The sequence below is a fragment of the Nannospalax galili genome, unplaced genomic scaffold (assembly GCF_000622305.1).
Source record: "Nannospalax galili isolate Female #2095 unplaced genomic scaffold, S.galili_v1.0 scaffold286, whole genome shotgun sequence".
NCBI lineage: Eukaryota > Metazoa > Chordata > Mammalia > Rodentia > Spalacidae > Nannospalax > Nannospalax galili.
The window spans coordinates 8,102,123-8,113,999 of record NW_008359442.1 but is presented as its reverse complement, the minus strand read 5'-3'; the positions used below and the strand labels follow the sequence as shown (position 1 = coordinate 8,113,999).

Genomic DNA, 11,877 nt, shown 5'->3' with positions numbered 1-11,877 from the left:
AACTTCTTGTGTGTGTGTGTGTGTGTGTGTGTGTGTGTGTGTGTGCGTGTGGTGTGGTGTGTGTGAACTTCAATGTTGAACTTATAAAAGATATGAGTATTTAGGGGGAGAAAGGATTATATGACACTTAGGTATATATTTTACCTTCTAATTCACACCTTTCATACAAATACTAAACTTAATCGCAACAGAAGGAAGGCTATACATGTAAGAAAAGAAGTGGTGGAGTCTTTTTATATACATTCATACATATCTTTCTTAGAATAAACACTACACTGTAATTTTGTTTAAAAAAGTAATTGTGGCAATTTATAATGGTGGCAAAAGAAATCAGACTGAAATAATTGTTGCTCTGATGTCATAAAACTCCCTATACTTAGCAACACTTATAACATTGAATTACCAAAAATGGCTGAAGAGCAGAGATATATTTTGCATTTTCTATACAACAGGCTATAAAACGTCACTTATCACAGTCCAGAAAGCACACAGAGATGGGTTTTATATAAACATATGTAATAACATAGTAAGCGTGCATGAAAATTTCCCAATGATTGCATCTATGCCCTCTTATTTTTTTGTTTTGAAATTTTAGTGTGAAAATGTGCCTTATATTTCACATTTTGGAAAATAAGGCCTCCATACTTTTTTTTCCTCTCACAAACAGAAAGGGGCTTTTTGAATGTGTTCCTACACAAGTCTTCAAAAAAGCCAGCACTTTGTCTCCAATGCAAGTTCCAACCCCCGCTACAGTTGCAGCAGCTGGCCAACTCTCTTCAGGGTCTGCAGTTTGTCCCGCAAACAGATGCCTCCTGGCCAAGCAGACTAACTGACTTCTCAGGGTCGCGCTAGCACTGTGGCTGAATCCAGGATCATAGGTAGCTTCTTTTGTGTGTTGTGTTTTGTGTTGTGCCTCGATGTTGTAATACTCCTTTGCTTTATGAATGCGAGCGGTCATCACTGTCTTTAAAAATGTTCCAGCAACATAAAGACAGGCAGAGTGACTGAAAACACTGTGGATGTTAGGGAATTTATTGGCCCCTGTTTTTTTGTTTTTATTTTTATTTTTTTAGTATTTTTCCTTCCTTTCTTATTCTTTCTTTCCTTTTTTTGTATTTTTTTTTTGAGAAACAAGAGCATGAGATACTTGTTTATTTTTTTTAAAAACAGTTTTTTTTTCCCTCCTGATCGCATTCCCTGTCTTCTTTTGTATGTGCTTCATAAAAAGGAAAGTAAATAAGTTTATATTATGTCTCAGATAAAATGAAGACTATTTCTATACAAGTGTCTTTCGGATCTTGGGATCAGACGTAATACTCTTTATCCTTGTTTTTCTTATTTTTGTTGGCGCTTTTTGCGCTGCTGGGTTGTTTCTCCTTGACCACAGCCCCGTTGGACTGTGCTGAGTTACTGATGTAGTTTCGACTCTCGTCCACATGGTATGAGCCTTCATCCCGGTTTCTGTACTTGTACATCGCATAGAGGAGGATGAGGATGCACAGGGCGGCTGCGGCCACGATCCCCACCACCATGCCGGTGGTGCTGCTGGACTCCCGGATGACCTCTGCGGAGCCTGGATACGGTTCTCGGCCACCTACTCTGGTGGGGTTGGCTGTAGGAGACAGAAAGAGAACAAAATGATTATTGAGTTTCCTGGGTGCTGGAGAGCATATTAACATTTAGCATCTCTCTCAGTGCTTGATGGACCAGCATCCACTGCTTTAGGAAAAGTGCGAGGTTACTAAACGCAGGATTTTGAGCCTTAGTGCCACTAATATCTAGGGACTGTGGATCAAAGCTCAAGAGAAGAAAACATTTGCTGACATTTTTTCCTTGTGATAGATCAATTTCATTAACAGCACAACTGCCCAAATTAGCTCCAATTAGCTTTGCAGGATGGTGCTGGTATTAGGTGAGACACTTATGGTCATAAACCTAACTTGTCAGATAAAAGTCAGAACAGCCTTACCCTATCATGTTAAAAGAAATCATTTGAGAAGGAAATTGGTACCATTATCGAATACTTAGAGGTAACTCCAGACTGAATGAGAACAGCTAAATTTGGAATGTGATTGCCATTCCTTCTGTCTTGTAATTAACACAGCACCAAACAATAAAATAATCCAGGCATTTTTAATAGTCTAATTGTCTGCATTTTAAATTTTATTTTTAGTTATGCATATGTGTGTAGGAGTGTGTGCAAGTGAGTGCTGGTGCTCATGGGGACCAGATGCATTGGCTGTCTCAAGATCTTGAGTAACAGGTAGTTATGAGCTGCCCGACATGGGCTGAGAACCGAACTCAGTTCCTTTATAAGAGCAATACGTGCTCTTAATCACTGAGCCATCTCCAAAACCCTGTCTGCTTTTTAAAGTGTAATTTTTATTACATCTTTATACATAAAAACAGAACCCATTTCCTTTTCTTTTGGGAATTCATTTGTCTACATAAATAAACATGTATTTTATGTATATACTAGCAGCGGGTAAATGATTGCCAAAGCTAAACTTTAGCTGTTGGTACATGCCTGTAATCCCAGTACTCAGGAAGTCAAGAGGCCAAGGCTGGTAAAAGCCAGCTTGGGTTAGATGGCAAGTCCCTGCCTTTAAAAACAAACAAACGAAAAAACAAAAACTTCAACAATTATCAAACAAAAAACAAACAAACAAAAAAAAACCTGCTTTAGAGTTGAAAGTAAGAAAATATTCTTTCTCTATTTAAAATACATTCTACATTGGTTTTGAGTCAAAGTTTAGTGTGTAATAAAGGATAATAAAAGAGACAGTGATAGAAGACTGCTGAGAAAACAAATCGTCCTGCAATCTTGCACTGTTCTTAAGAAAGCAAGGTCCTTCCTTGGGTACAAGTGGTGGGTTACAGAGTACTTAATGTCTTTTCCAGGGACAAGGAAGGCACCGAGACTACCCACAGAAAAAAAAAAAAAAAAAAAAAAAAAAAAAAAAAAACATCTTGGGATTTAGTAGCTAAGAGGGTGATAAGAATGGACAGTTCCTTTTCTTTAAAGTAGTATCACTGTTTTCTACCTTTAAAAGAACAGGAGATTAATTGAAATTGTCAGGGCTGGAGAAATGACTCAGCTGTTAAGAACACAAGCTCTCTTGCAGAGGACCTGGGTTCTGTTCCCAGCATCTAGTTAGTTGGCTTTAGTTGGTAGCTAACAACTGTCTGTAACTCCACTTCCAGGGGATCGGATACCCTCTTCTGACCTCCACATGAATTGCACAAAATAGATGCACTTACATACATGCAGACAATGCACTCATACACATAAAATGAAAATAATAAATAAAATATTTTTAAATGTCCCCTTTCTCCATGACCCTAGGCCATTTTCTCTACAGCTTGTCTTTTGTCTTTCTCTGTATCTCTATAGTTTTCTCCTTCATCCTACAGAGATTACTTTTCAGATGTAATGAGTTAAAATGCCTAACTTTGAGATTTATGCACAATGAATTAGAAGCAATCTCAAGATTCCATACCTACATACTATTTATTTATGTACATATACATTTGTGTGTGCATGCTTCTACAAAAGTGCCTATTAATTACTTAGAATCATTTACCAAAGCATATGCTATACTGCTTTGAAATTTCATTTTCAAGACAGATGAGATGGCTCAGCAGGTGCTTGCTATCAAGCCTGACAATCCGAATTAGATCCCAGGGACCCTCATGGTGAAAAGACAGAACCTGAAAATTGTCCTCTGACCTCCACATACACATTCTGGTATGCATGCACCTACACACACACACACACACACACACACACACACACACACACACAGACATATATATATGAAATCCATTTTCAAGACTCAATAGGAGTTCTTGTAGCAAAATGTTGAATTTTCACTATTATTTTACTTTCCTTCTCCATATAAGTTCTTATACACACAGTCACTTATACAGTTATGGTTCTGGGTCTCAAGGAACAGTGTGCTGCATTCTGCAGCTACAACATGTAGCAGGTGATTATGTCGCCACTTCCATGTTGATTATGTCACCACTTGTTTTACAAAAGCACTTGTAATACTGTATAAAATGCCTTGGAGTTACTTCTCTGGCCAAGATAGAGAGGAACAAAGCCTATAATCCACAGTATTTGATTACAGGAAATTAATTTCCTGTCAAGAACATGCTGCAATAATACTGTTGGTATCAGGCAAACCAAAGGCCGTAACTTCTTTTTTAAATACAGTCATCTTGGCCGAAGTGTGCCAATTAGCTCAACTGCGAACTTTCCCTAAATGATGACTCTCTGTCAGTGCCTTTGGCACAGCATTCTTTTATCATGGCGTATCGAGAGCTAAAAAGGGAATTTTATGTAGATGTTACCTAAATTACTTTTCCTGCACCTGAAAATGGGATGCTGAGACACCTTTTCACAATAATCTCAGTTTTTCAGAAGGAAATGAGGGAAGACTGGAGATAGAACTCTAATCAGTTAGCTTGTCATATTACAGCTCAGGGACTCTGGGGCTGGAGAGGTGGCTCAGTGGTTGAGCACTGGCTGCTCTTGCAGAGGACCTGGGTTTGATTCCCAGCACCCATATGACAGTAACTCCAGTTCCAGGGGATCTTACACCTTCTTCTGACTTATGCAGGCATTGCACCACACGGGTGCACTCACACACATATAGGCAATACACTCATACACATAAAATAAAAAACAATAAATAAAATACTTAAAAAACAACTTGGGGACTCTAATGGAGTGCAAGATTTAAATTTGCTGTTCTAAGAATGCATGTGTATGCATGCACACAGTCAGAAAGTGATGTTAGAAACAGGCTCTCATTGAAGAATATTAATCTAGTTTTATCTCTCAAATATATCTGATAGACTTCAAAACAATTGCATATAGTATGCTGGCAACATTCTATAAGGAGAATATAACCACCAAAGCAATAGATACATTTTGCTCTATAAGAATTTGATAAGCAGCTCTTGTTTAAGAAATATACTTTCCTGTTTTGCAACACTAGCCAAAATGCTGCTTAAGTCACATGAGACCTAAAAATAGCCCTGTTGTAACCCATTTCCAAAGATTCTAAACGCCATTTTTTCTTGTTGTTGTTGTTGGTCTTTTCGAGACAGCTTCTCTCTGCAGCCCTAGCTGGCCTCGAACTCACTATGTAGACCAGGCTGGCCTTGAACTCTTAGATATCCACCTACCTCTGCCTCCTGAGTGCTGGAATTAAAGGCCTTCACTACCACGCCCGGCTAAATGTCATATTTTTAAAAAATATGCAAAACACTCTCCAAAAAACTAAAATTTAAACCCAATGAAGAAATGTCTTCTCATTCCCCTCATTCAAATTAAAACTTCAATAGCTGCTACTCTACATGTTATTATGAATCTTCTGGGAGTGTGCAGTTGTTTCTCCTCTCTGCTTGATAAAAGAATTTCTTATCTTTATGTTTCAAATGTCTTTTCCCTTAGCTTTCGTTATAATCAAAAGTATGTATGTGTTACTGAGACACCTTTTCCAGATGTACAGTAACAGGCTATGTAAATTTAAATATATTCATGAATTACTCATATGGTCTATCACTAATGCTATATTTTAATGGTCACTGAAAAAAATCTGAGTCTATTTCATGTTCACTTGAATGTAGAAAATAGGTAAATGACTACAAAGGCTAAATGTCTTTTTGTATAGTTTGTTCCAAAAATATATGAAGTTGAAGGGCAGCTGTCTTTTAAGCATTTTTAATAATGTGAGAAAAGGATTTTAAGCAGAGAAATCTATATGTAATCTATCTATATCTTAAATTGGAGAATTTTGCATATTTTATACCTCATAGTGGGCACAAAATAAAAAATTTTTCAATAATTAAAGAAATTAGCACATTTTTTCTCAACATTAATCAAAGTTGAATGAAGGAACTAAATTTGCTTTTATCCTCCCTCTTTCTTTGTCTCATCATGTGTTAAAAATATTTTTTTTAAAAAGTAACAACAGGAAAAAGAGAAAGGGAATGAAAGGCAGAAGAATTAAAAGAACGAAGCATATACAAAAGAGCTTTCAGTTTCCAATGGTCAATGGGAAGGTCAATGTCAGCTGTTCTAGGCAGTTCATCACACCTGATCCCGGGCACAGGAAGTCTGTGTCAGGGGCAAACTCGACAGGACTGGTGGTCCAAGGAAGTCAAGACACACAAACAATTCACTGTGATTAGAATGGACAAGAAATTCACTTTTAGCTCAGAAGGTGGGCGACTGTGACCAGTGATAGTCATGCCTATAGAGATTAGAAATGCATGTGAAAACATCTCAATGTCAATTGCTTTGGAATGAATTCTTCTGGTATGAAAAAAAAATTAAAAAAAATAATGATTAAAAAAAAAAGTAACAACAGGAAAAAGAGAAAGGGAATGAAAGGCAGAAGAATTAAAAGAACGAAGCATATACAAAAGAGCTTTCAGTTTCCAATGGTCAATGAGAAGGTCAATGTCAGCTGTTCTAGGCAGTTCATCACACCTGATCCCGGGCACAGGAAGTCTGTGTCAGGGGCAAACTCGACAGGACTGGTGGTCCAAGGAAGTCAAGACACACAAACAATTCACTGTGATTAGAATGGACAAGAAATTCACTTTTGGGATCACATCTGAATTTCATTTCGAAGTTAGATCGCTAGCAAAGGAAAAAAAAATGAGTAGATGAAATTTCCCATTCAATAAAATAAAATAAAAGTCACAAAATATAAATAAAATAAACTCCTGACTCATAAAAGTCATGAATATACAGATGTGTGAGAACACAATAATAATACATTACTACACTGGCCAAATTCTCCCATGCGATTCCCACTGCCTCCACTTTACTGAAGAATGACCAAAACCACCACGAACCCCTGATTCATCTGGAAGTGAGTGGAGAGCGCTCTGCATGTGAGGACAGCGGGCGTGCCGGCATTTGACTATTGTGGACAGTTTAATGTAAATGATTCAGGAAGTACAGATGGCACTATCAAGGACAGAAAGCCTTTTTCCAGGGTTAGGACCTCATTCGCATTCACTGCTCACACTCAAACGGCACTGGTCAAAGGGCTGCCTTACAAGACAAAGCAAAATTTCCTTTACTTCTTTCCCCTTCCCTCCTTCCTCTCCTCCCTTTCACTCCCACCCTTCTGTCTCTCCTCTTTCTCTCCCCCTCCCTCATCCTCCCTTTCTTTACTGCCCTCCCCTATTATGGCAGTATCCAGAAATTTTCTTCGAAGCCTGCTTTGGTACAGCAGATTTATGAAGTCTTGCGTGCTGATTCTACGAATCTTTCCATGTCTGATTTCTCCTGTAGCTATTTAGGTAAGCTTATATATACCTTCAAATATTAGAACTAACATATTTCAACACCATACTCTTAGCTAATTCTTGTCAGAGAATGATTCATTATAGAAACAGAAAATGCAAAAGACACAGTTTAGCGTTTTGTCACGGGCATTGCAAGCATGTGGCACACTTACACACATGCAGGTAAAACACTCAGATACATAAAATAAAAAGGTTTTCAAATCTGAAAAAAAGAATAATATGTCCATTTGCTGCTCTATATAAAAATGAAGAAGTTAAGACTTTAAATGTTTAATTTACCTTTTACAATTGCTGAGATAATTATCTTAAATTGCTATGACACAAAAAAAATGTTCTGATGTGCATTTTTATTTTCAACAGTCCTTGGGCGAAAAACATCTTTTCCCCAGATACACTCTAATTTAGGTTCAATTCAGAAGTAACCAGGACTTGTAAGAGGCCCATCAGATGGTGATGCAGGCAGAGGGCCATCACCACAGCACCCCTGCATCCCTCTGAGCCTCCATCACCGCTGTATTCCTTTATCTTCTTCTCTACACTTCTTCCCTCTTGTCTCTTCTGTGCCAGTTCCTCTCAACTCTTCAAACTTATGTTTGAAAATGACCTCCAAGAGTATAGCTGGTATGCCTCTGCCCACGGCTGGGTAAAGAAAGCTGATCAGGCCATCACGGGCCAGGACTCTGCCTTCTGGGTCATTCAACAGGATGTTCAATCAAGAGCAAAATTTACTACCAAATTCCTAATTTCAAAGCACAATATAAAATATTTTTTACTGCCTAAAATGTCTAAATGTGAGTCCTTCACCAAAATAGTATTCGTGTTTTATATTGATGCTGTTACTTTAAAATTTGATTTTCTAAATTTATTTACAGGTAAAATTATATGCTTTGTCAAAACAAACATTTTTTTCTTTGTTTAAATATCTTTCTATACATGATAACATGAGAGGTGCGTTTGGCCATGGAGCTTCATATGAGAGCCTGGGTGTTCCCGTTTGCATGTTTGATTGTACTTAGGTAAATTACAGAATATAAAAATTAAAAGCATAAAGTTCACAATTAATTAGTAAGATTATTTTATTCCAAGCCTAAGTTTATATTAATGAATTTTTCTCCAAAGTTTTCAAGTTGCAATGGAAAATATTTAGCATCTTGGCTATTCTTTCTGAGACTGGAAATACAGCAATTAAGTTGCTTATTTGTTTGTTTTCCAGGCAGAGTTTCATGTCTCTCAGGCTTGCATGGAACTGCATGGTTAAGAATGACCTTGAACTTCTGATCTTCCTGCCTCTACCTCCTACAGGCTAAGATTATAGGCATGCACCACCACACTTGATCTATGGAGTATTGGAGATTGAACCCTGTGGCTTTCTACATGCTAGGCAAGCAATCAGCAACCCAAGCTGCAGTCACAGCCCCTGAATGTTTTTATTCAAAAATACAACTGGGGGCTGCAGAAACAGCTCCGCAGTTAAGGGCACTGGCTATTCTTACAGAGGACATAGATTTGATTCCCAGCACCCATATGGGGTCTAACAGTCATCCATAACTCCAATTCTGGGGGATCCAACACCCTGTTCTGACCTTCCTGAGGGCACTTCATGGCACTGGTGCACTTACATGCAGGCAATACACTTACATACATAAAATAAAAATAATAAATAAAATTTGAAACAGAAGCATCTTTGATGATGGGTGAGAGCTGCACTGATATATGGGTATAAGTATTTGGAAGGCCAGTTGGTACTATATCATTGTGGCTATGCATGGAATTCCCAAAGAATAAATAAAAAATAAAGTAATATAAAACTATATATGGCTCAGTGGTAAAGAATATGTCTTTCATTTATAGGGCCCTGGATTTTATCTCCAGCAGTATTAGAATCAATAAAAAATAAAATAAATAAAAAAATTGATCTTGAATGATGCTTTAAAAAAAATTCCAGATGAGAAATCGTGTTTAAGGCCTTGATTCCCTAGTCATAGTATGAGGGTTTGGTGGTGGCCAGGGATGACATCTATTTCCATTGATGAGTTTGCTAAGGCAATGACATGTCATCAGATGCTCTTTTTATCACTCAAATTGCCATTTTTATGAAACCATTTTGTATACTTGAACGAGCAGTTCCCCCTGTAATCTTATCATATTTATGTTGTTTCCAAAATTCTCTTTTAGGGTAAGATTGTGGCTTCCAGGCAGTTTTCCAGGCTGGTTTATTTCTTCAATATATACTGTAATGTATAGCTTCCTCATCAACCATGACCCTGTCACATCAAGGAAGAAGCATGGGTGTTTCTATACACTGATGGCAACGAAAATTCAACATTTGAGCTTTAAGAAACAGAACTGCAAGAAATTACCAGTCTTAAGAAAAAATAAACAGCAAAACACACCAATGATTTAAAAAAAATGAAATGTGAGCTATGGATTTTAGAAATGGAAGGGCATATAAAGGTTCATAAAACTTCAGAATATTCTACATATACCATGCTGCTAACTAGAATTGTTGGATGGATATCTTATTCTACAATGATCCTAGCGAAAGAATTATTGGCAGGATGTATATTTTGACTTTTTTTTCCACCAAGCTTACTAGTCTTCCTGGTTTTATCATAGTTCTGATTTAAAGTAATTGCATTCAAATTTCTATTTCTACCCCATCTAGGGAAAACACTTCTATAAAATGATCTTAGTAGAGCAGAGCTGTATACTGTGTCTTAAATATGGATGCTAATATAATTTGAGGCAAGCCTTGAAAATGGTTTCAGATTTATGGAGGAAATTTGACTTCTCCCACACCCACTTTCATTAATACTGTGAAAAGAAAATTGAAACTGTAGGCTCCTGGGGTGTTTGTGAATTGAGATTAGTACAGTTTTTCCTTCCTCCTATGTCCAACTACAAAGAAGGGTTATTATTTTTCTCATTTTTGTGCTTCGATATAACATAGGCCAGAATAAACCACTACGATGCAATCACTCACAAGAAGGCGTGCTTAAACAGCACATTTGTAAGAAAGCAGTACATAGTGATACACATGGCACACTGGAATTGTGACCCATGCTGTGGTTTTGTGATAGATGACTGATCCTCCATGTTTCAAATCCCTCGATTCTTCCTTCCACCAGCTTCTATGTCCTGTCTACTTTAAAGTTCACTCCTAAAGGTCAAACAAGAGGCTTGAGAAAGAACATGTTGGATATGTCTTAATCTTTCCTCAATGATCTGGAAACTTAGAAAGATCCAGGAAACAAATAAAACTTTGCCACCTGATTGGCTGCTGGATCTGATGTTTTTCTCTGTTCCTTTCCAGACTACGAAGACACATGTTTGAAGAGAGTTTCTAGGGCCACAGTTTTAAGAACCTAGGTTTTTGTATGGAAAAGGATGCTAAGCACAGGAGTCAAGTGTTCCTGCATGACAGCCACCCCTAGGATAGGTTGCTGCCTCAGAAGACTCATAACGGCCAAAGACAGTGAATGACTACACTCTTTGTGGCTTTTATTACATTTAAAGTGAATAGACAGACACAGGAACACATTTTCCCTCATTTGTAGGGGAAACCATAGGATGGAGGCATTTACAGAATACTGTATTTGTAAACTCTACATCCCTAGCTTAGCCATCTGCAAGTCCTATAGCTTCTTTATGTGGTAACTTTCTATTAGGTTTTGTAAGAATGCTTGCAAGCATAATGGTATTTACTATCACATTAATGTACATGCTGTTCCCAGGGCCTTCATGGTCCATTCATAGCTACCTATGCAATTTATCTTCCATTTTTTCTTTTTTATTATTATTTTTTTATGTGTATTAGTGTATTGCCTGTATGGTAAATGCTCCCATGTCATGAAGTGCCCGTGGAAGTCAGAAGAGGGCACTGGATTCCCTTGAAAGTGGAGTTATAAATGGTTGTTAGCTGCCATGTGGGTGCTGGGAATCAAACCTGGGTCTTCTGCAAGAGCAACCAGTGCTCTTAGCCACTGAGCCATCTCTCCAGCCCCCTAACTTTCATTTTTTTTCAAAAGGAGTTACAGCTGCAGCATTATTATTGTTCACAAGTTCCCACAGGTAAAAGAAAGTTCTACCTTCCTGTATGTCTTACAGGATTGTTGTCTTCCATTGTAAGTAGTATTTATTCATTAAGACTTAGTTTAAGTGCTCCATCTATTATGAAGTTTTCTCTAAGAATCTTACCTCCTTGGGTTAACAATTATAAAGCAAGCTATAGTTAGTTTCCAGGGACAGATTGGCATAGCAGGCAGCCAAGCACACTTGATGTGTGTCCTCATATGTATGTCTTACAGGATTGTTGTCTTCCATTGTAAGTAGTATTTATTCATTAAGACTTAGTTTAAGTGCTCCATCTATTATGAAGTTTTCTCTAAGAATCTTACCTCCTTGGGTTAACAATTATAAAGCAAGCTATAGTTAGTTTCCAGGGACAGATTGGCATAGCAGGCAGCCAAGCACACTTGATGTGTGTCCTCATAGAATTTGAAATACAGTCAGGTAAGCAGATATACAATAAAAAAATCTAAG

General features: G+C 37.6%; 1 protein-coding gene across 30 annotated transcripts in view; it reads right to left on the bottom strand.

Moving 5' to 3' along the window:
- Positions 1-13: 13 nt before the first annotated feature.
- Nrxn1 (neurexin 1) overlaps positions 14-11,877 on the bottom strand; it is a 1,171,927-nt gene continuing 1,160,063 nt past the window's right edge. For all 30 annotated transcript variants that reach the window (XM_029558644.1, XM_029558639.1, XM_029558643.1 and 27 more), the window contains one exon: positions 14-1,612. In XM_029558644.1, the coding sequence (XP_029414504.1) occupies positions 1,305-1,612 (308 nt within the window). In that variant the 3' untranslated portion in view covers positions 14-1,304. The remainder of the gene's footprint in view (positions 1,613-11,877) is intronic.